General features: G+C 33.3%; 1 protein-coding gene across 1 annotated transcript in view; it reads right to left on the minus strand.

The window, feature by feature from the left end:
• The window catches only part of Ankrd31 (ankyrin repeat domain 31), a 190,863-nt gene that overhangs the window by 32,302 nt on the left and 131,769 nt on the right, over window positions 1-26,792 (minus strand). Inside the window, 3 exon segments of the mRNA XM_034636448.2 lie at window positions 12,057-12,144; window positions 13,990-14,105; window positions 15,637-15,799. Of these exon segments, the coding sequence (XP_034492339.2) occupies window positions 12,057-12,144; window positions 13,990-14,105; window positions 15,637-15,799 (367 nt within the window).

The following is a 26,792-nucleotide window of genomic DNA, read 5'->3' on the forward strand; positions in this document are numbered from 1 at the left end:
AATTAAAAAAGAATGTGCTAATATTGTAAAAAGTTTTTTAAAAACAATATAATGTTTACAAAAATGAACAGTTAAAGTCCTTATTCTTACTCCCCTGCTTCTCTTTTATTTTACTCCGAAAAGGAAATTGCTATTAATACTTTGAGGTGTGTATCAGAAATTGGCTTTATATTATTTATTTTTAAAAATTATTTATGCTATAATATAAATATATACATTATAAATTCTTGAAAATTAAAATCATGTTATTTCGTTTCTGAAGTATTTAGAGAGCAAAATGTAACATACAAGGTTACTTATAAATCTTACAAATTTACTATTAAGGATTTACATATAAATGTGGATTATGTCCAACTCTAGATTCCTAAGTAGGAAATAAAAGGCTTAAATGAAGCTGGGTGTGGTGGCCTACACCTGTAATCCCAGGGGCTCAGGAGGCTGAGACAGGAGGATCACGAGTTCAAAGCCAGCCTCAGCAACAGTGAGGTGCTAAGCAACTCAGTGAGACCCTGTCTCTAAATAAAATACAAAATAGGGCTGTGGATGTGTCTCAGTGGTTGAGTGCCCCTGAGTTCAATCCCCAGTGCAAAAAAAAAAAAAAGGCTTAAATGAATTCTTTTTATTTCTTCTAAGCCACTCACTAATCATTTCACTTTTGGCTTTGTTTCTTAAGGATTTTGTTCAATATTTTCAAACAAAGACACATTTTACCAGATTATATGAGGTTCACAACTGGAATATGTTCCAGAATTTCCCTTTGCAAATCAAATAATGTGATTTTGTAGGCTGGGATTGTGGCTCAGTGGTAGAGCACTTGCCTAGCATGTGTAAGGCAGGTTCGATTCTTAGCACCACATATAAATAAATGAATAAAGTAAAGGTCCATCAACATTTAAAAAAATAAAATAAAATAAATTATGTGTTTGGGGGACCTTCAATATGAAGAAAACCAAGAATGTTTTGTTGGGCTGTGTTGAACATTATTTCTTTGTAAATGAATGTAGTACAAATGAGGACTTTGGTTGATCCAAAATTGATTTTCTTCATCACTGCAGCATTTCTTTGACTAGCAATGTGACGATGTAACAAATGAGATTTTCTCATTTAATAATAAAAAATTGTGGGGCTGGGGATGTGGTAGCACGCTCGCCTAGCATGCGTGAGGCACTGGGTTCGATTCTCAGCACCACATAAAAATAAAATAAAGATACTGTGTCCACCTGAAACTAAAAAATAAATATTAAAAAATAATAATAAAAAATTGTGTTATGTTTAAAAAAAATTATGTGATTATGTATAGAGTCAGTGTCCCTAATACTACCATGATGGATTAGTTTCATTGTGTCATGCACATGTTAAAAAGGGGAAAAGATATATAATCATTAAGAATTTAGACATAAATTTGTATAACAAATCTGACTCTGCTTATTAAAAGATATTTAAATTACATATGTGCCCTGTCACACTGGGTTTTCTAAATGAATTTTAAACTTCAGGCAAAAATAACATATCTCAATAACCCTAAAATATTCTATGCTTCTATAAGAAAGGATATAAAGATGTTTTACATGTAATTTGATATTATATGCCTATTTATCAGAGGCATCCTAATATGCATAATATTTTAATATACATTGTAAAACAATAAGAATGAAGTGAATTATTCTACGCTTAAGGGTGCATAAATGGGGTAGTGATATGGGAAACATCCTATTATCATCTTTATATTACACAAAGAACAGAGATTTTAGATGAATTATACATTAAAATGCTTAGAAAAAATTCAATATTTAAAATAGCAATTTTTGGTCTCCAGTTGAAGCACTAGAGATATCAAAGTGAATGCAAGATTTCCCTATGACAAATTTCAAAGACATGTACAAAAATAATATTCATTACTCTTGGATCCTTCAGTCAAATCAAAGACATATTAAAAATGTCAGAATGTGTAGGGGGTAAATGTGTAAAAATATTTCTTTAGAGAGGTGTTGCTTAACTAATGAGAATCTCCAAATTGAATAGCAAAAATAAGGATTCCATCACCTTATCTCTCCTTACTTAAGGGTCAGACAAACAAAAATAAAGGGAATGTGATTATTCAATGTATTGGTTAGAATAGAATATAATTATAAAATCTGGGGGTGAGAGGAAGAAAAGTTTCTAATCTTTGAAGTATTCAAAAATATAGCCAGAGAAAAAGACTAATACATTTTTACTACACAGAATTTGAAAATTTATGCATTAAAACACAAAACTAACACAAATAACAAGTCAAGTGGCTAAAAAGTATTTGTAGAAATTATAATGGAAAAGAGGTTGATAATTTTATTATATAACCAGGTTTAAATAGATGAATAAATAAAGAACAGGAGCAGTCACTTCACAAAATAATAAATACTAGCAAGAGTCCCATGAAAATCAACAAGGCAAATAAAAATGTAAGGCTTTTTTTAGGGCTAGGGATATAGCTCAGTTGGTAGAGTTCCTTCCTCTCATGCATAAGGCCCTGGGTTCAATCCCCAGCACCACAAAAAATAAATAAATAAATACAAATAAGGCTTTTTTCCCCCTACTAAGCTAGTATGATCATTTTAAATAAAAATACTAATGCTACTAGCAGTATATACCAAAAACAAAAGCTAAAGTTATTTTGGTGGAAATGGAAATTAGTATATAATACTTTAGGGAATCAATCTGTCAATACAAATCAATAGACTTTTAAATGTTTCTATAATTTGGCCCAATAATCCCAATTCTGTTAATCTTTCCTAAGAATATAATCATAAATCCATAAAAAGGGCTACATGTTGTGGCATAATAGTAAAAATTGGAAATAATTTAAATGTTCAACAAAAAGGGGAAATTTTAGTAAACTATGAAACATTTATTGAACAACGTGATAACACATAACCACTAAAAGTAATGGTTATAAGAATGCAAAAATAGCACATCTAGCATGACCCAAACAGTTTTTAAAAGTTTTATTGAGGTTTAAGCATAACTATATTCTTGGATCAAAAAAAAAAAAAAAAAAAGCCGGATTACAAATACATCAAAATATTGTGGTAAAACAGGAATAAATAATTTTAGCATATTCCCTTCTTTAAAGTATATCTACATGCCTTCTATAATAAAAAAGTTATAAATTTTAATATGCTTAAATGCATGAATGGTAAATAAAATACACTAACTATACATATTTAGGAGTATGAATTATTTTATATTATTTTCCTCAAAACATGTACCATGCTTTAGGTTAGGATAAAAACGTAGAATGGAGGGGATCCAAGATGGTGGGTTAGAGGGAGGCTGCATTCTGTGTCTCTCCATGACCCGGGATTCAAGTAGTTGGAATACTGTTTCTCTGTGAGTAATTCGAGGACTCCTGACAGCTGCTCCCTCCCAGGAATCACCGCCACCGCACCCCTGCAGATCTCTAGGCCTCAGCACTGGCACAGGACTCCTGGCTGCCCACCCACACAGGAATTCCATCACTCCTGTGTGGACCCCCATCTACCAATGTGGGGTTCCCCCAGTTGCCTCCATCTGGGACACTTCAACCACTGCCATAGTCCCCTGCATGTGGTAGCCTACACAGGGGGACAATGCACAGGGTCTAGAGACAGCTGTCAGCCACAACACTACATGCCACAGAATTGTATCTCTTAACATACTGCCCACTGCCACCACCTGGCCCAACCAGACCAACACTCCATTGCTGAAAGCAGCTGCCTCTATCTTGGGACACCTTCCTAGCCAACTTTAGCCAGTATTTCCCCAGTTTGGAATACCGGCTGGGGCTTAGAAGCAATATAAAGGTACCTTTAGTCCCCAACTCCCTCCTCTTTCCTGTAGCCTATAACGCTTGCAATCACACAGCTGGTCTGAGTACTGATATTCCCAGTACAAAACAGCTCTCCACCCCCAGGTGTGCAGCCCCCACAGCACAGCCCAAAATACCTCCAGAGAGAAAGGTTCCTGACTGGGAAGTTAGAAAGGGAGGGGGTGAGTGAGATACATTTTGAAGACTAAACTAGAGACCAGGAATTGTGAGAGTTACAGGTGATATAAGGAGATAAGACCACGTACCCACACCACACAGCAGGCCTCAAAGGAGATCCTTGGTGTGAAGTTTCCCATCAGGACCGACAAGTACTGTACCCCACCTGCAGGAGCTACGCCCCCAAGACTAACCCTTCCACCCTAATAACATTATCCTGAGGGTGAAGATACAGCAAACAACAGATAACCCCACCTATTGAATGAGAAGGGAAATAGGAAAGATACTGATCTCAAAAAAAAAAAAAGCACAATCTTCGTATCTTCTTTCAAGATTTTTTCTTTCCCCTCTCTCTTTTCTCCTGCCCTCACACCCCCAACATTTGTGAAAAGAAGTACTTTTCATGAATTAAGCTACTGAGGATTGGGATGTCTGAATAGTATATTACAGTTGTGTTGCATATGCTTTTTATCTATTACTACATTTTTTATTTTTCTTAATATTTATGTTTGTTTGCTTTTTGTACTCTCTCTATTATCTTCCCACTTACTTGTCTCCCCCAAATCACTTTCTCTCTCTTCTGCTACTAACCAACTTCTTTAGATTCTTCTTTCACACTTTCTAAGATCTAATAACTATATATCCCCACCTCCTACCCCCTTCAACATCTCATCCTACAACTCACCCCGGGTTCTGTGTCCACCTTCAGAAATGGTAGACCCTTTTGCAAACCTACTGTTTATAGTATAGATAATAAATGAACTCATCATTTCTGTATACTGTGACAAAACCATAAATGTCTTAATAGCAGCTATTTGATTTAAGGTTCTATATTGTTTATATTGGGATCTTTTAATATTGTTCTCCCTCTTAAAGGAGAGGTATTGGAACCCTGCAGGGATACTATAAGTCTATAGGGTAAAAACTGTAATGCCTCAGATCTGCAGTGCTAGAGGGGAAAACACATGAACAACATTAAAAAAAAAAAAAAACAAGGTAAGAAAGTGCTCCAAATAAACCAAGAAAACTACATTATTAGAATCCATGGCCAGAAAAATAGCAGAAAGGACAGAGAAGAAATTCAGGATGTACATAATTAAAATGTTCTGTAAATGAATGGATGATGTAAGAGAGTAAATACAGGCAGCAAAAGATCGTTTCAATAAAGAGATACATAAGCAAATACAGAAAGCAAAACATTACTTCAATAAGGAGATAGAGGTTCTGAAAAAAAACCCCAGAAATCCTTTAAATGAAAGAAACAATAAACCAAATTAAAAACTCAATAGAAAGCACCGCTGACAGATTAGATCACTTAGAAGACTGGACTAAAGACAATGAAGACAAAATATAAAATTTCTTTTTTTTATATTTAAAATTTTTTATATATTTATTTTTTAGGTGTAGGTGGACACAATACAATGCCTTTATTTTTATGTGGTGCTGAGGATCGAACCCGGGTTCTGCCCATGCTAGACGAGCGCTCTACTGCTGAGCCACAATCCCAGCCCCAAAATATAAAATCATGAAAAGAATGTTGACCACACAGTGAAGATGGTAAGAAACCACTAGCAGAACATTCAAGAACTATGGGACAACATAAAAACCAAATTTAAGAATTATCTGGATAGAAGAAGGCATAGAGTTCCCAACCAAAGGAACAAGCAATCTATTCAATGAAATAATATCAGAAAATTTTCTCCAATGCCATCCATTTATCTGCAAATGCCATAATTTTATTCTATTTTATTGCTAAGTAATATTCCATTGTGTATATATGCCACATTTTTTAATCCATTCATCTACTGAGGGGCATCTAGGTTGGTTACACAGGTTAGCTATTATTAATTAAGTGAAGTTAGCCAATCGTAAAAAAAAAAAAAAAAAAAACCACAAATGCCAAATGTTTTCTCTGATATAAGGTGACTGACCCATAATGGGGTAGGGAGGAGGAGCATGGGAGGAATAGACAAACTCTAGATAGGGCAGAGGGATGGGAGGGGAAGGGGGGGCAGGGGGTTAGCAATGATGAAGGTATTTGATAGATATCACTATCCAAAGTACACATATGAAGACATGAATTGGTGTAAAAATACTTTATATAGAAACAGAGATATGAAAAATTGTGCTCTATATGTATAATAAGAATTGTAATGCATTCCACTTTCATGTATTTAAAAAATAAAATCTATAAAAAAATCAGAAAATTTTCCAAACATGAAGAATGAATTGGAAAACCAAATACTAAGAGGCTTATAGGATGTCAAATGTACAAAATCACTACAGATCCACAAGGCACATTATAATGAAAATGCCTAGCATACAGAATAAGGAGAGAATCTTAAAAGCCACAAGCAATAAGAATCAGATTATATATAGGGAAAACCCAATTAGATTTTTCAACCCAGACTCTGAAAGCTATATGATCCTAAAACAACATATACCAAGCTCTGAAAAAAATGAATATCAACCAAGACTCTTATACCCAGCAAAATTAAGCTTTAGATTTGATGACAAAATAAAAACCTTCCATGATAAACAAAAGTTAAAGAATTTACAACTAGAAAACCTGCACTACAGAACAAAATTTTCCATATTGGCAAAATATTCCATTAGGAGGAAATTAAAAACAACAATGAAAATCAGCAAAGGGAGGTATTACACTAAAGGAAATACCAATCAAAGGAGAAACCAAGTCAAGTTAAATACCAAAAATAAACAAAAATGACTGGGAAAACAAATCAAGTCTCAATAATAATCCTGAATGTTAATGGCCTAAACTCACCAATCAAAAGACATGACTGGCAGATTGGATTAAACAGGCCCCAAAATATGCTGCCTCCAAGAGACTCATCTCATAGGAGAATACATCCACAGACTGAAGGTGAAAAAAATGTACCACTCACATGGACTGTGGAAACATGCAGGCTTCACATCCTCATATCAAATAAAGTAGACTTCAATACAAAGGTAATCAAAAGGGATAAAGAAGGACATTTCATGTTGCTCAAGGGAACCATATATCAACAAGACATAACAATTATAAATATATATGTGCCAAACAATGGAGCATCTACATTCATCAAACAAACTCTTGTCAAGTTCAAGAGTCAAATAGACTACAACACAATAATTCTGGGTGACTTTAAAACACCACTTTCACCACTGGATAGATCTTCCAAACAAAGTTGAACAAAGAAACGATAGAATTCAATAAAACAATTGATAACTTAGACTCAACTGACATATAAAAATATTTCATCATCAATGAGTGAATACACTTTCTTCTCAGCAGCACATGGATATCCTTCTCTCAAACAGACCACATAGTATGCCACAAATCAACTCTTAGCAAATAGAATAAGCAGAGATACTACTCTGCATTCTATCAGATCATAATGGAATGAAATTATAAATCAATGATAAAATAAAAAGCAGAAGCTACTCAATACCTGAAAACTAAATAATATGCTATTACATGAACAATGGGTTGCAAAATATATCAAAGAAGAGATTAAAAATTGTTAGAGGTAAACGAGTACTAATACAACATCAAAATCTCTGGGACACTATGAAGGCAGTACTAAGAGGAAAGTTCATTGCATGGAGTTCATTCCTTAAAAGAAGAAAAAGTCAACAAATAAATGACCTAATATTACATCTCAAAGCTCTAGAAAAAGAACAAATCAACACCAAAAGCAGTAGAAGACAGGAAATAATTAAAATCAGAGCTGAAATAATGAAATTGAAACAAAAGAAACAATTGAAAAAAATTGACAAAACAAAAAGTTGGTTCTTTGAAATAATAAATAAAACTGATAAACTCTTAGCTATGCTAATGAAGAGAAGGAGACAGAAAACTCAAACTGCTAACATTCATGATGAAAAAGGAAATATCAAGACACACAATATAGAAATACAGAAGATAATTAGAAATTATTTGAAAATTTATACTCCAATAAATAGAAAATACTGAAGGCATTGAGAAATTTTTATAGGCACATGATTTGCCCAAACTGAATCAGGATGATATATACAAGTTAAACAGATCAATTTCAAGATACGAAATAGTAGACACCATTAGAAGCCTACCAACAAAGAAAAGCCCAGGACCAGTTGGATATACAGCTGATTTCTACAAGACCTTCAAAGAAGAACTAATACTTCTCAAATTATTTCATGAAATAGAAAAAGAGGGAACACTTTCAAACTCATTCTATGAGGCCAATATCATCCTGATTCCAAAACCAGGCAAAAACATCAAAGAAAGGAAACTTCACACCAATATCACTAATGAATATAGAAGCAAAAATTCTCAATAAAATTCTGGCAAATCAAATACAAAAAAAAAAAAACATATCAAAAAGATAGGGTACCACGATCGAGTAGGGTTCATCCCAGAGATGGAAGGTTGGTTGGTTCAACATACAGAAACCAAAAAATGTAATTCATCACATCAATAGATTTAAAGATAAGAATCATGATCATCTCAATAGATGCAGAAAAATCATTTGACAAAATACAGCATCCTTTCATGTTAAAAACACTAGAAAAACTAGGGAAAACAGGAACATATCTCAACATTATAAAAGCAACTATGCTAAGTCCCATGCCAACATCATTCTAAATGGAGAAAAACTGAAAGCATTTCCTCTAAAAACTGGAACAAGACAGGAATGCCCTCTTTCACCACTTCTGTTTAACATAGTTCTTGAAATATTGGCCAGAGCAATTAGACAAAAGAAATTAAATGGATACAGATAGGAAAAAAAGAATTCCAATTATCATATTTGCTGATGACATGATTCTATACCTAGAGGATCCAAAAAAATTCCACCAGAAAACTTCTAGAACAAATAAATTTGGAAAGGTAGCAGGATATAAAATCAACACCCATAAATCAAAGGCATTTCTGTACATCAGTGACAAATCCTCTGAACAAGAAACAAGGAAAACTACCCCATTTATAATAGCCTCAAAAAAAAAAATAAATAAAACCTTGGGAATCAACTTAATGAAAGTGGTGAAAGACCTCTACAATGAAAATTACAGAACACTAAAGAAAGAAATTAAAGGAGACTTTAGAAGATGGAAAAGTCTCCCTTGTTCTTGGATAGGCAGAATTAATATTGTCAAAATGACCATACTATCAAAAGCACTATACAGATTTAATGCAATTCCAATCAAAATCCCAATGACATTCCTCATAGAAATAGAAAAAGCAGTCATGAAATTCATTTGGAAAAATAAGGGACCCAAAATAGCCAAAGCAATCCTTAGTAAGAAAAGTGAAGCTGGTAAGTGAAGCTAGCCAATCCCTAAAAAACAAATGCCAAATGTCTTCTTTGATATAAGGAGAGTAACTAACATCAGAGTAGGGACGAAGAGCAGGAGAAGAAGATTAACATTTAACAGGGATGAGAGGTGGGAGGGAAAGGGAGAGAGAAGGGAAATTGCATGGAAATGGAAGGAGACCCTCAGGGTTATACAGTGGAGGGGGTAGAGAGAGAGGAGGGGAGGGGAGGGGAGAGGTGGGGAGGGGGGAGGGTGGAGGATGGGAAAGGCAGCGGAGCACAACAGACACTAGTATGGCAATATGTAAATCAATGGATGTGTAACTGATGTGATTCTGCAATCTGTGTATGGGGTGAAGGTGGGAGTTCATAACCCACTTGAATCAAAGTGTGGAATATAATATGTCAAGAAATTTGTAATGTTTTGAACAACCAACAATAAAAAATTAAAAAAAAAAAAAAAGAAAAGTGAAGCTGGTGGCATCACTATATCAAACCTTAAACTATACTACAGAGCAACAGTAATAAAAATGGCACTGTATTGATACCAAAACAAACATGTAGACCAATGGTACAGAATAAAAAACACAGAGACAAATGCACATAAATACAGTCATCTCCTATTAGACAAAAGTGACCAAAACATATACTAGAGAAAAAGTAGCCTCTTCAACAAAATGGTTCTGGGAAAACTGAAAAATATGCAACAAAATGAAATTAAGCCCCTCTCTTTCACTATGCGCAAAACTCAACTCAAAATGGATCTAGGATCTAGGATTTAAATCAGAGACACTGGTCTATTAGAAGAAAAAGTAGGCCCAAATCTTCATCATGTCGGATTAGGCCCCAACTTCCTTAATCAGAGAATTAAAATCAAAGAATCAATACATGGGATGGATTCAAACTGAAAAGCTTCTTTTCAGCAAAAGAAAAGAAATCAATGAGGTGAATATAGAGCCTGTAGAATGGGAGCAAATTTTTACCACTCGCACATCAGATAGAGCACAATCTCTATATAAAGCACTCAAAAATCTTAACACACACACACACACACAAAACACATATTCCAATCAATAAATGGGCCAAGGAACTGAACAGACACTTCTCAGAAAATGATACAATCAATCAACAAATATATGAAAAATTGTACAACATCTCTAACAATTAAAGAAATGCAAATCAGGGGCTGGGGATGTGGCTCAAGTGGTAGCGTGCTTGCCTGGCATGCGTGTGGCCTGGGTTCGATCCTCAGCACCACATACAAAACAAAGATGTTGTGTCCGCCGAAAACTAACTAACTAAATAAATATTAAAACTCTCTCTCTTTCTCTCTCTCTCTCTCTCTCTCTAAAAAAAAAAAAAAGAAATGCAAATCAAAACTACTCTTAAGATTTCATCTCACTCCAGTCAGAATGGCAGCTATTAAGAATACAGACAACAACAATTATTGATGAGGATGTGGGGAAAAAAGCACACTCATACATTGCTGGTGGGACTGCATGTTGGTGCAGACAATCTGGAAAGCAGTAGGAGACTCCTTGGAAAACTTGGAATGGAATCACCATTTGACCCAGCTATCTCTCTCCTTGGTCTAATACCCAAAGGACTTAAAAACAGCATACTACAGGGACACAGCCACATCCATGTTTATAGCAGCACAATTCACAGTAGCTAAATTGTGGAACCAACCTAGATGCCTTTTAGTAGATGAATGGATAAAGAAACTGTGGTATATAAATACAATGGGATACTACTCAGCATTAAAAGAGAATAAAATCATGGCATTTGCAGGTAAATGAATGGAGTTGGAGAATATCATGCTAAGTGAAGTAAGCCAATTCCAAAAAACAAAATGCCAAATGTTTCTCTGATATGTGAATGCTGATCCATAATGGGGGTTGGGGGGAGTATGGGAGGAATGGAAAAACTTTAGATAGGGAAAAGGAGAGGGTGAGGAAAGGAGGGGCCATGGGTGTAAGAAAGACGGTGGAATGAGATGGACATCATGACTCTAAGTACATGTATGAAGACAGGAATGATGTGACTCTACTTTGTGTACAATCAGAGACATGAAAAATTGTGCTCTGTATGAATACTATGAATTGCAATGCCTTCTGCTGTCATGTATAACAATTATAATAAATAAATTAATTTTTAAAAAAGTAGAATGGATATAATTTAAAGAAAACTATTTTTTCCCAAAAGGCTATATACAAACATGAATTAGGACAAAAAATGAACTGTTATATCCTACTATATGAAAGACTAATGAGATACTTTAAATTACTTTTGACTATTTTTAACTGACTTTTAGAAAGAATACAGATCTCAATCTATCAGTATCTACTTTCAACCTTATAAACCTATTTTCTATGTTATAAATTTGATCTATTTTTAAGGGTTGACACAGCTGGGTGAACTGAGGAGCCAATGAATATTATAATCTCATCTCTAGTCATTATCCTATGTTTTTTGTCATATCTTGATCTGAACATATCACCATAAGTAGTATTTTATCTCTGATCATGGTTCTGAATGTCTCTCAAATTACTCCCACTATCTTAAATATAGTAGTATCTTTGTTAACAATTATACAAACTATTGGTTTGTATCACTGACTTTTAATGATAATTCCATATATATGAAGAAGACCATTTTTTTCAGCCTTTGCAAACTTTAAAATGTCCCTTAAGAAGAAGATGAGGTAACAATGACCCTAGATATCTGAAATAATCACACTTTTGAGTAATAGACATATTTACCTGCATCTTCAGGGTTTCTTATTTCAAACACCAATAAATTTTCCTGTTTTTCTTCTATATCTTGTAGAATGGCACTGATGGTCTCATGCTATCAGATAAAAATATCAGAAACTATAAGAGGGTAGATATGCTCTCCCACCTGTCACTGACAAAAATGCACATTTATAACAAGCTGCTAAAAATGTTTCATTTTTCTTTATGCTCATGTTTTATGTAAGCTTAACTATATAAATGTCATAGAGTTGAAAAAAATAGTAAACAGATCTTGATTTATATAGTCAAATCTCCTGGGAATGTGAGAGTAGCAATCATACAAGGAGTCATAACTTCTCATTTTGTTAAAATTATAGTCATCTGACAGGAAAAAAAACAGCACATACTATTTAAAAATCACATATATATGAAAGTCCACTTTAAGGCTTTATGACTATCACTGAATAGTATTAAAATCTCATACATAATCTTCAAAGTATAAAACATTACTCTCAAAAACTCATAAAGGGTATTCTACCCCTTGATGCCTTTGTCTATATTCATCTTCCTTCCCTGAATGTCTTCAATTCACACTGCCCAGATCCCTGTCTTTCTTATGAGAATCTTAGAGTAGGCTCCAGAACCAGAATGTCTGTGGGTGAATATTGGCTCCACCTCTTCCTAACTGGGTGAATCCAGCAATGAAGTACTCTGTGTTTGAAATGAGTAACACAGGTAAAATGCTAAAGGACAATGTCAGCACAAAGTAAGAGCTTAATAAATATTATTATATAAATATATCTGTTATATTGTTATATATATAAATCACATATATCTCATACATGAAACCTCTGATCTAATACATACTGATTTCTCTTTTCTCAGAATTACTTAAGAGTTTCAGAGCTTTATAATTTAGCATTAATATGGATAATGTCATATACATAATATGTCCTTATCAAGATAATGAGGTCTTGTAGGCAGTAGCATAGTTTTTACATTTGTATATGCTTTCCCTATTGCTGGATACATAGTTATTGCTCCATAAGTGATGACTGATGGATTAACTCATTTATCCTTTCATAAATTCTCATACATTTTTAAAATGTGTAGGTCATCAAAGTCTTCTGAAGTATGTTGCTCTAAAATTTTTACTTTGGTGTTCACAAGGGATATGAAAAATGTACACAATAAACATAATATAATATTCTAATTATTTAGTTAAGCACTCTTCCTGCTGTCATTTATTGAATACATCAAAGTGAAACTATAAAATGCAAACATGTAAACCAAACAAAAAGCCTAAGGTTTACCTCCTTACAGAGTGAATAGCTTATGGGTACACAAGAAAACTAAAAGTCTAAACTTATACTCGGGCTAAGTCTGCCTCCACCTACAGGCTAGGATAAAGAAAATTTCTGGTGCCAACTTTCTTTTCCATTTTGTGATTGAGCACATTGGACCACAATGGGAGAAAACTTTCATTCAAGATAATCTTTCACTTATGATACTACCTTTTTAGGAAGTTTGTGTCTTAGTAAACTTTATGTTTTTGTCAAACTGAGAATATCCATCTTTATAAAGGTTACTTTCATCTGCTATATCTGGGTTCTAGAGTCTTGCCAACGTATTATATATCCTAGATAGTTTTGAGAATGAGTGAGTGAAGACATACTATGACAGTGGCAGAGTTAGTTGGATAAGAAGTAGCCAAACACAAGCTAGGTATAAAGGACAGCAACTAATACAAAGTTCTGTATTCAATACAGATAAGTCAGAGTTAACCATACAGCATACTTTCTTGGCTTATTCTACTCAATTATTTTCTTATTACAAAAAAGCATTTTCAACAACCTTGTGTCCTTATCATGGAAAGAGTTCTGCCAATAGCCAGTGGCTGGATGGTACAAAGAAAGGCATTTTCTAGGTTGAAGATAAAAAGAGTTGTAATTTTACTCACCACAGGAAGACTTTCTCTTGTTTTTTCTTGGCGTGAAAGGGAAGATGGATCAACATTTTTGTCAACATCACAAAAACACTGTTTGTGTCTTTTTGTCCGAACAGCAGGAATTTCTGCTTTAAAAAATCAATTTTAAAAATAGATAAGAATATGCAAAAATGTAGCTTTATTTTATCAATTTTAATGGTAATATGAATGGGAAAAATATAATTTACAGTTATTATATCTTAATGTTAATTAAGGTATTAATGGTAAATACCTTCTATGTATCAGTTTAGTCTTCCTACAAACTTTTTCATGTAGGTAGTATAATATATTTATTTCACAAAAGAAAGCGAGGTTTCAGAGAAGTTCAGGAAGTTGCCCAATGTCACACAGCTAGTACTTAAACCAGATGTCATCTGACTCCAAGTCTGTGCTTTTAACTATTATAACTATGATTCATTGTTCTGTAAAGTTCTCTTGGACCCTTCTCCCACCATGGATTCCCTTTCTTCATACTTCCATTTGCTCTGTACCCCTTATCCCATTGGGGTACCTAACTAAGAAATGTACATACAAAAAACAACAGACATGGGAACAGGTATACTAGTATATAACAGAGTCCAGATAACTTCAGATACAAGATTTCTCTGGTATGCTGAGCTCAGCTAAATCATGGGACTTGAACCTTACGTATGGCTGTGGAGAGGAAGAGTGAAATGGCTAAGGACATAAGAAAGGGGCTCACGCTATAGACTTACTATACAGTGGCAGATCATAGAAAACTTTTTAGCAGTCTTGATCTTAACCAACATGTGATCCATCTTGCTAGTAAAATATTACACAGTGAACATCCTTGGTCCTGCCTAATCATACATTAGTAATTTTTCCTCCCTTGAAAATCAATAGTTGGTGAGGAAGGAGGCAGGCAAGGCAGAAGTGTGCCTCAGGGTTCTCATCTCCCCATTCTCCCTCATAGTGAGGGCACAGGAAGTTTTTCTCTTTTTTTTTCCCTTGTTTTTTTCTTGGAGTTTCTTTTTCTATGAGTCAAGGCTCAAACATGGGGAGAAATGAAGAACGATCTCCTCTCCTCAACACTTAATAAAATGTAAATTATTGCTAAAAAGTTGTTCATAAAATTTTTGCCTAGCTATACATTCCCTTATATAGACTTTTTACTGTAATGTACGTAAAACACACATATGAGTATAATATACTTGCTTAACAACTTAGTATTACAAGAAGATTTGAAAATTGACATGAATTCAACCAATGTATGATTACAAATTTTGAAGTAACAAAATATCGGTTGCATAGTCTTCAGTATAATGTTACCCTTTTCTAGCTCCACTATAAGTAAACTATCTGCCTGGTTTCAGTTACTCCTCTATCTCCAACCCAAAGGTAGGAAGATGAATGTTTGATTAATGAACAACATAGGTTTTATTTTAACATGTAACTCCAATCCAGTAGAATCATATGATCTATAAATTAAACCAAACTTGAAAGTGCTAATTTCTAAAAATAATGGCTTTTAAAAAGTTTAATAAACATAGGTAATATCTATCCCCGGTTATGGAATAACATATTACAAATGTAAAAATGTTATTTTTCTTAGTAGAGATATCACCTATATAAAATAGCAAGCAGTACTGACATACATACCAGTGACTGTAGCATTACTTTCATCTCTATTATTGGCTTCAATAGCACCATGAGATTTTAGCAACTCTTTCATTTTATCATTATCTGCTTCATCCAAAGCAGTCTTCTGTTTTTGATCTTTCTGGTTAGGGTTTGCTCCATGTTGTAGTAGTATTTCAGCTGCCTACAAGGAGTTTTTCAAAGTTTTATCTACACATATCTGCTTTAAGACACTACTACCAAGCACTAGAAATAATCCATAAAAGTTTTCAAACTCTAGTCAAGAAAACTTTTGATTAAATTTGATATAGCAATTGCTAACTGATCCATTGATTTGGCCTGATTAGTTTTTCTTCCAGAGAGCCAAAAAACATAATATGAAAATAAAAAATGTTCTACAAGACCTTTAAAGAAGAACTAACATCAATACTTCTCAAACTATTTCATGAAACAGAAAAAGAGGGAACACTTCCAAACACATTCTATGAGGCCAATATCAACCTGATTCCAAAACCAGACAAAGACACATCAAAGAAAGGAAACTTCAGACTAATATCTCTAATGAACATAGATGCAAAAATTCTCAATAAAATTCTGGCAAATCAGATACAAAAACATATAAAAAAGATAGTGCATCATGATCAAGTAGGGTTCATCCCAGGAATGCAAGGTTGGTTCAACATAGGGAAATCAAAAAATGTAATTCATCGTATCAATAGACTCAAAGACAAGAATCATATGATCATCTCAATAGATGCAGAAAAAGCATCTGATAAAATATAGCATCCCTTCATATTCAAAATGCTAGAAAAACAAGGGATAACAGGAACATACCTCAACATTGTAAAGGCTATCTATGCTAAGCCCCAGCCAACATGATTCTAAATGGAGAAAAATTGAAAGCATTCCCTCTAAAAACTGGAAGAAGACAGGAATGCCTTCTTTCACCACTTCTATTTAATATAGTTCTTGAAACTCTATCCAGAGCAATTAGACAGACAAAAGAAATTAAAGGGATACAGATAGGAAAAGAAGAACTCAAATTATCACTATTTGCAGATGATATGATTCTATACCTAGAAGACCCAAAACATTCCACCAGAAATCTTCTAGAACTAATAAATGAATTCAGCAAAGTAGCTGATATAAAATCAACACCATAAATCAAAGGCATTTCTGTACATCAGTGACAATCCCACTGAAAGTGAAACTAGGAAAACCATCCCATTTACAATAGCCTGAAAAATAAAATACTTGGGAATCAACTTAATGAAAGAGGTGAAAGACCTCTCAATGAAAACTACAGAATGCTAAAGAAAGAAATTAAAGAAGACCTTAGAAGATGGAAAGATCTCCTTTGTTCTTGGATAGGCCGAATTAATATTGTCAAAATGACCATACTACCAAAAGCATGACACAGATTTAATGCAATTCCAATCAAAATCCCAATGGAATTCCTTATAGAAATAGAAAAAGCAATCATGAACATCTGGAAAAATAAGAGACCCAGAGTAGCCAAAGCAATCCTTAGCAAGAAGATTGAAGCTGGTAGCATTACTATACCAGACCTAAAACTATACTGCAGAGAAATAGTAACAAAAACAGCATGGTATTGGCACCAAAATAGACCTGTAGACCGATGGTACAGAATAGAGAACACAGAGTCTAACCCACATAACTTCAGTTATCTTATATTAGCAAAGACGCCAAAAACATTCATTGGAGAAAAGATAGCCTCCTCAACAAATGGAGCTAGGAAAACTGGAAATCCACATGTAACAAAATGAAATTAAACCTCTATCTCTCACCATGCACAACACTACACTCAAAGTGGATCAAGGACCTAGGAATTATACCAGACACCTTGCGCCTAATGAAAAGTAGAAAGAGTAAAGAAAAAGTAGGCCCAAATCTCCATCATGTTAGATTAGGCTCTAACTTTCTTAATAAAACTCCTGTAGTGTAAGAATTAAAACCAAGAATCAATAAATGAGATGGATTCAAACTAAAAAGCTGCTTCTCAGCAAAAGAAACAATCAGCGAGGTGCACAGAGAGCCTACAGAATGGGAGCAAATCTTTACCACAAGCACATCAGGTAGAGCACTAATCTAGGATATATAAAGCACTCAATAAATGGGACAAGGAATTTAACAGACACTTCTCAGAAGATGATATGCAATTAATCAACAAACATGAAAAAATGTTCAATATTTCTAGCAATTAGAGAAATGCAAATTAAAACTACTCTTAAGATTTCATTTCACTCCAGTCAGAATGGCAGCTATTAAGAATACAAACAACAATTAGCTTTGGCCAGGATGTAGGGAAAAAGGCACATCGCTGGTGGGACTACAAACTGGTGCAGCCAATCTGGAAAGCAGTATGGAGATTCCTTGGAAAACTGAAATGGAACTACCATTTGACCCAGCTATTGCACTCCTCAGTCTGTATCCAAAGGATTTAAAAACAGTATACTACAGAGACACAGCCATATCAATGTTTATAGCAGCACAATTCACAATAGCTAAATTATGGAACCAACCTAGATGCCCTTCAGTAGATGGATAGGGAAATTTTGGTGTACATACACACAATGGAACATTACTCAGAATTAAAAGAGAATAAAATCATGGCATTTGCAGGTAAATGGATGAAGCTGAAGAATATAATGCTAAGTGAAGTAAGCCAATCCCCCAAAACCAAAGGCCAAATGTTTTCTTTGATATGTGGATGCTGATTCATAATGGGCCTGGGGGGGAGCATGGGAGGAATAGAGGAATTTTAGATAGGGCAAAGGGGGAGGTAGGGGAAAGGAGAGGGTAAGGGGGTAGGGATGATGGTAGAATGAGTTAGACATCATTTCCCTAAGTACATGTATGAAGGCACGAATGGTGTGAAAATATGTTGTGTACAGTGACTTGAAAAATTGTGCTCTATATGTGTAATATGAAATGAATTGCATTCTTCCATCATGTATAACAAATTAGAATTAAAAAAATATATTACTGGAAAAAAAGAAAGACTATATAAAAAAAAAGAAAGAAAGAAAGAAACTGCTGTTACTGCTAGGGCTGTAGCTCAGTGGTAAAGTGCTTATCTCGCATGTGTGAGGCACTGGGTTTGATCCTTAGCACCACATAAAAATAAATAAAGATACTGTGTATTCATCTACAACTCTCTCTCTCTCTTATTTATACATATATGAAACTGTTGTTGTTTTTGGTGTGACAATGGAATTATGGTTAGGTTTTTTTTTAAAGAGTCTTTAGAGGGAGGTTTGCTATGATATTTAAAGATAAAGTCTGGTAAATAATATGGGAGAGGAGAAAGAATCAGGATTGGGTACAGATGAAACAAGATTGTTCATAAATGACACTTGTTGAAGCAAAAGGATGTATACATGGGGTTTATTACACTGTACATGTTTAAAATTCTCATAATGTAAAATAAAAGAGAAATAAATTCAGGTTGAATTTAAAAAAAAAAAAAAAACCAAAGAAAATATATACCCCACAGCCGTGCCCCCAATGAACCACTTTCTCCAGCCATACCACATCCACCTCCAATCATCACCCAGTTAATCCCATCAGGGATCAAATTCACTGATTATGTTAAAGCTATAATATGGTCTTTTTTCCTCCAAACCCTTTTGCATTGTCTCACATGTGAGCTTTTGGAGGACATGACATCTAAACCATAATACTTAGGTTAGTGAATCTTTATCATAAATCTTTATCCAGTTGACTCCAGTGTTGTGACATTATTTGATCCAACATCCATTCCCAAGCCCCTTCTCCTTTGTTATCTTCCTTTATAAAGGCTAGAAAATCTAAAAACATGCTTTCACAGTCTTTCCTGCACCTATGAGTGACTTCAAGAAAACTTTTACATTCTTAGTTTAAAAAACAGAAACAATTGAGACCAACTCTTCATCTTTCTTCCTATCTTAGATGAGTATGTGATCTCAGGAACTGTGTAGCCATCTTGTGACTATAAAGCAACAAACATGAAAGATAGAGTTTTGATGATACCATTAAACTTCTATATCAATTCTAGACTACCTACCTCTAACTTTCTTTAAGTGAGAAAAGAAATGAATAATTGCATATTCAAAAAAGAAAGAAAGAAAATACAAAATGCTGACTTCATTGTTATAAAAAGTTAACAGAGGTAGGCCCACTTCTAGATCAGTTCTGCCCCAAAGAATTTTCTATAATAAAGAAATGTTCTATATCTGCTCTGTTCAATAGAGTAGCTATTAGTCACATGTGGATCGCTGCAGGATATAAAATGTGGCTAATGTGACTAAAGAAATGTATTTGGAATTTTATTTAATTCAAGTTTACATAGAAAAATTAGCTCACAGTTACCTCATAGAATAGCATAGGTGTAGATGCTGTGTAGATTTAGTCACTTGCATGCAAATGTGAAATCAAAATTAAGAACGGTTGCAAATTAGATTATGGTATAAATCAATTAGCAGAAACTGGTGAGTAACCCCACTTGTATGAGGCAAAAAAGTGACTCAAAGTACTTGAAAAACTTATGACTAGGAAAAAAGGTTCAGGATTTTGTTAAAATGAAGATATCTTATGTGCTAATAGATTTTTATCTTTCTGCTCTGTCCATGGATGGAGAGGCAGAGAAATGTAGGAGCAAATGAGTCAGCAGAAATGACTAAATATAGTCCTTATTTGTTGTGTTTGTCTAGAAGTAACAGAGCTTAAAGGGAAACACCCTTGTTTTAAAGTCAAACATATATAACTCCTGCTACTTACTAGCTGTGTCCTTAAGCAAGCTGCTTAAAATCTCTGAATCTCTTTTTAAAATCACTTATGAGGATTAAATGTAAGTCCTTATAAAGTATCTGGCACATAGTGGGATCTTAAAAAAAACTAGCTCTCTAATACCCCATTTTTCCTTTAGAGAGCTGAAAAGTACCTGTAGTAAAGACATACAGATCCCTGGCAAAGATCTTTGATTAGATATGCAATAGCACCTCAATTAAGTCTAAATAAAGGTGTGGAAGGGAAATTTTACCTACTTATTTTTAAATGATAGGATCAGCAATACCTCAATCCAGCAGTTTCTAAGTCTGACTCCTCAATAATGTAAATTGTGGAACTATTTAAAAATATTTAAATAGATTTCTCATATCATTCCCAGAGATTAATTCAGCACACTAGAAATCCAGGCCTTAATCTGAAAAAATTTATTTATAGCACTAAATGGGGGAGGGGGAGTTTGTTTTCAGAAAAGGAAGCTTGTCTAGACTCTTGAAACTTAGGCCATATTAATAATAACTATTCTGCCAATGTGTTAGGATGAAGGCTTCTCTAGGTCCCGCCTCTAATATATTCATACGGATTTATTTTAATATCTTAGTTTAGAAAACACAAAAAATCAACTCAGAGAGACTGTGACCCTAAACAGCTTTTTTCAATAATACTTATTAATAGGAAAAAGTCTAGACCAGCAACAGGACAGCAAGGCACTAAATAGGAAATGTTAAAGCTACAGTTAGGAGAGAGTTACAGTAAAATGATAAGGTGGGCCTAAGGGCCAAAAAGCTTAGCAAAGATTAGGTGATCAAAAAATAGGCCCTTCAACTGTTTAAAAAAAAAAAAAAAGTAATCAGCCTTCCTGAAGTGATTACTACCACACAATCATGACTGAAAACATTTCAGATGCCCAAAAAATCCCTCTATTCCCTGCAGTGAATTCCCCCTACAACCCTTTGGCCCCAGGCAACCTGTGATCTACTTCTATCACTTTAAATTTTGCCATTTGCAGAATTCCTTACGAATGCAATCATGCAGTGTCTGGTCTTTGACTTAACCTGTTTTTGAGATTCACCCATGTTGATATGAGAATCAATAATTTGTTCCTTTTAACAATTTAATTATTCATTTACAATTGACAGACATTGGAGATCATTTCCAATTTGGGCTATTATGAATAAAGCCGCTACTCACATTCTGGTGCAAGTATTTGTGTGGACAAACAGTTTTCATTCTCTTGGGTAAATATCTAGGAGTGGACAAATAATTCATACAGTAAGTTTGTATTTTCTTTGTGATGCTCTGGATCCAAGCCAAGGCCTCACATGCCAGACAAGCCCTGTATTACTGAATGACATCCCTAGTCTAGTAAGTGATTTAATAATGTAATAAGGGGCTAGGAATGTGGCTCAAGTGGTAGCATGCTCACCTAGCATGCTTGAAGCACTGGGTTCGATTCTCAGTACCACATAAAAATAAAATAAAGATATTGTGTCCACCTAAAACTAAAATTAAAAAAATAATGTAATAAAAATTTACCAAACTGTTTTCTCAAGTATATCATTTTGTACTTTTACTAGTACTCTGTAAGACTTAAATAACTCTATAGTATTTGGTATTGTCAGGCATTTTAATTTTAGCCATTCCAGTTGGTATATAAAGGTATCTGACAAATGAATCATCTTTCTAAGCCTTATTTGCCATTCATATACTTTCTTGGATAAAGTGGCTATTGAAATCTCTTGCCCAGTTTTTATTGGGTTGTTGGTCATGTTATTGAGTTCAAAGAATTCTTCATACATTCTAGATACAGATTATTTATCAGATACATGATTCAGGAGATGTTTTCTTCCAATCTGAGAGACCTGACCTTTTATTTTAATAATGTCTTTGAAGAAATTTTTTAATTTTATTGTCTAAGTTCATGCCTCTTATACCCTATTTCAGGAATTTTTTCCTACCTCAAAATCATCAAATTTTCTTTCAGGAGATTATTTTCACTATTTCATTTAGGTCTATGCTTTTAAAGTGTTCCATTTTTTTTTGCAAATGGAAATCTAAACATCTTAACTCCATTTGTTGAAAGAGTATCCTTTGTCCTTCCATCTATTGAACCTGCCTTTGTACTACTGTCAAAAATCAATTGACCATGTATTTGGGGGTCTGTTTCTAGATGCTTTATTCTGTTTAATTGTTCTCTATATAAAACTCAGTGGTTCATAAAGGGTGATGATTTTGTCCTCTAGGACACATTCAGCAATGTCTGGAGATGTTTCTGAGGGTCACAAATGAGGGTTGGAGGTGTTGTTGACATCTAGTGAGTAGAGGTCAGAGATGCCTCTAAATTATAGGACAGTACTTCACAACAAAAAAAGTATCCAGGCCCAAATGTCAGTAGTGCCAAGGTTGAGAAAACCTAGTCTAACTTATTATGTAAGTCACTACTTCTTCATTGCTCTAGCTACAGAGTATCTATGCACACTAGAGGCAGTGTTAAGTTTTTAATATTGTTCTTTTTCAAAACTGCCTCAGTTGTTTTAAGTTCTCTTGATTTTCATATAAATTCTAGAATTACATTATCAATATCTACAAAAATTCCTGTTGGGATTTTGATCAAATTTGCATTGAATCTCTAGAAGAATTTGGGTGAAACTGACATGCTAGCAATATTTTTTTTTAGTTTTTCAAGCCATGATCACGGTATGTATCTTTCCATTTATTTAAGTCTTCTTTAATTTCTCTCATTACAGTATAAAGGTTTTAAGCTTCCAATATTTTTGATATAACTATAAATGGTATTTTAAAAATTTCAATTTTTAATCATTCACTCTTGGTATATAGAAATACAATGAATTCTTGTTAGAATCACTTACTAGTTCTTGTGGTTCTTTTTGCAAAATGTCATATGAAACAGTTTTTGTCATGTTATATGAAATAACAACAGCTTCACTTTTTTCTTGCCAAACTGGATGTACATTCTCCTTGCACCTCCCCCAGCCCATGCCCTTTTTCTTCTATTACTATTATACTGGGTAAAACTTTCAGTATAATGCTGATTAGAAGGGATAAATACAGACATATTTGTCATACTTCTAATATTAAGAAAAAAAAACATTCAGTTTTTCATTATTAACCCTGTGGTTTTTTGAAGGTGCTCTTTACTAGATTGAGGAAGTTCGCTTCTCTAGGTTGGCAGAGAGCTTCTTTATTTCAATCACAAGTAATTTTTTTTCAAATGCCTTTTCTGCGTGTATTGAAATGATAATATAATTCTGTATTTTACTTACTTAATTTGAAAAATTCCATTAATTGCCAATATTAAACTAATTTTTTTTTGTGTGTTGATAACAGGTTTATTTATTTATTTTAAACTAATCTTATATTCTAAGATAAACTCCAAGTAATCATGTTATATTTGTAAATATCACTGGATTCAACTTATTAATATTTTAACAATTTTTGCATGTATGTTCTTAAGGTATATTAGTCTGTAGTTTTGTTTACTTGTAATGCCTTCTCCTGGTCTTGGTATTAAAATAATACTAGCCTTGTAAAATCAGTTGTGAAATGTATCCTTTTTACTTTTCTGGAAGAGTTTGTATTAGACCTGCTTTTGTTTCTTCCTCAAGTATTTGGTGAAATTTATCAGTGAAGCCACTTGAGCCTGGAATTTGTAAAAAGGTTTTAAAACTATAAATTCATTTTCTTTTACAGAGGGTCACAAGAATTCTTTCTTTGTGAGCAAGTTTTGTTAGTTTCTTTCAAGAAAGTTACCCATCTTTAATTTAAGTTGTCCAATTTATTAGCATAAGTTATAATAATAGCCCTTTATTAACTCTTTAATACTGCATAATTTAGTAATATCCATTGATTTCTATTTTAAGTAATGTGTGTCTTATTTAAAATCTGACTAAAGGCTTATGAATTTTGTAAATCTTTTCAAAGAATCAATTTTCATCTTTGTTAACTGTATCTATTTTATATTTCATTGATTTCTGTTCTATTTACTTTGTCTTTTTATTTTTTTAAGCATATTAAGATGGAATCTAGATCACTTACTTTGTATATTTTTTAATTAAAAAAAAGGCAGTTTAAGTTTTTCATTTCCATCAAAGTACTTATTGCTTTAGCTGCATTCATAATTTTTATGCTTTTTTATATTGTGTTATTTTAATTCAGTTTAAAATATTTTCTGATTTTTCCTTATGATTTCTTTTGGGAACTATTAGTTATTAAGAAGTTTATATTTAAATTTCTTTGCATTTGGAAATTTTACAGACGTTTTTTGTTTATTGATTAATAGTTGCATACCACTTTGGTTACAGAATGTATTTTGTATGATTTCAAGTTTCTTAAATTTATTGAAACTTGTTTTATGGCCCTGGATATGTCTATGTTGGTCAGTGGTCTGTGAATACTTGAAAGAGTATACTATTGTTATTGGCATCTTCAACAAATGTCAGAGATATACTGGTTACTAATGCTGTTCAAAACTTCTATAACCAGAGTGTATACTTTTTCCATTACTCTCTGAAATAACTGAAATCTCCAGGTATGATTATGAATTTATTTTATTTTCAATTCTATCAGCATTTTCTTCATGTATTTGAAATTTAATTTTGTGTGTACACATTTTTAAACTGATATGTCCTCCTACTGAATTGTTCCCTTATTATTATGAAATGTTTCTCTTTATTTTTGGCAATACTACAGACTTTGAAAATCACTTTGTCTTAAATTACCAGAGATATTTTTCATTTTTATTATTGTTTGTGTATCTTTTCCCTTAATTTTACTTCTTCTCTATGTCTTTATATTGAACAGAGTGAGCTTCCTGTAGACTGCATTTAATTTTGTCTTGCTTCTCTGTCTACCTGACAATGTCTGCCTTTTAACTGGAGCAATGTTATAGTTAGGCTCTGAAATGTCTCTCTAACATGTGTTAATGGCTCAGTCCTCAGCTTGACCTTATTTAAAATCTGACTAAAGGCTTATGAATTTTGTTAATCTCTTCAAAGAATCAACTTTCATCTTTGTTAACTTTGAGATCAATGAAAATTTGAAGAGGAGGGGCCTGCTGTTTATTTTGCCTATTTTCTCTACTTCTTTTGAATTGGATATTTTATCTCTATTGTCTGATCTATACCTTTATTATTTTTATGTGATTGCTCCAGGATTTTCAATATATATATTTCAGTTACCACATCTATTTTAAGATAAGAATAAACCATTTTGTGTACTTTAAGAACCTTACAACAGAATACTTTCCATTTCTCCCATTCATGTCTTTGTGTTACTCTTATTTTTTGTTTTAATTAAATAATTAAGCTCCACAATGCAATATTATTTTTATTTTAAGTAACCAAATTTCTTTTAATAGAATAAGGAAAGTACTTTTTAACCCACATATTTTATTCTTTTATAAATCTAATTTTTTTTCTAGTATTCTCTTCCTTCTGCCTGCAGAATTTACTTTAATATTTTAATGCACTCATTTGGCAATAAATTCCCTTAGCTCCTGCTGGTCTAAAAAGGTCTGTATTCCATCTTCATTTAAAAAAATTAAGATAATTCACATACCATGAAATTCAATCTCTTACAGCATATAATTCAGTGAATTTTAGTATGTTCACAGGTTGTGTAACTATCACCACTTTCTAATTCTAGAACAATTTTCCCCCAAAAAAGAAACTCCATATCGTCTAGTATTCATTCATTTCCTTCTCTTCCTTCCCCCTGGCAAGCAATAATCTAGTCTCTGTCTATACATATTTGCTTATTATAGACCCTACATATAAACAGAATCATATAGTATGTGATCTTTTACATCTGGCTTTTCACTTAGCACGATGTTTTCAAGGTTTTAAAACTCTTTTAAAAATAAAAACTTTCTTATAAATACATATATAAAATAAAAAGAATTGGGGATGTGTCCCAGTGGTTAAGCACCCCTGGGTTCAATCCCTAATGCCAAAAAAGGACACCATTTTTTTATACATTCATTCATCAACTGATAGACATTTGAGTTATTTTTACTTGCTGGCTCTTATATATCACTATGTACATTCATGTACAAGTATTATGGGAACATATGTTTTCAGTTCTCATGTGTAGATATTTAGGAGGAGAACTATTGGTTAATATGGTAACTTTATGTTTAACATTTTGAAAATGTTTTCCACAAAAAACTGCATCATTTTATGCTTTTATGAGCAATGTACAAGGTTCCAATTTCTCCATATCCTTTATTTTTTAACAGATTTTTTGATAGGGTATAGAATTCTAGGTTGACAAGTTTACAACAATGCTATCCTACCTCACTATAAAGAAATAGGGACAAGATGGAGAAAGTCAGAACAAACAAGTCAATGATAGAACAACTGTCATATATATGG

The sequence above is a fragment of the Marmota flaviventris genome, chromosome 5 (genome assembly GCF_047511675.1).
Source record: "Marmota flaviventris isolate mMarFla1 chromosome 5, mMarFla1.hap1, whole genome shotgun sequence".
NCBI classification, from domain to species: domain Eukaryota; kingdom Metazoa; phylum Chordata; class Mammalia; order Rodentia; family Sciuridae; genus Marmota; species Marmota flaviventris.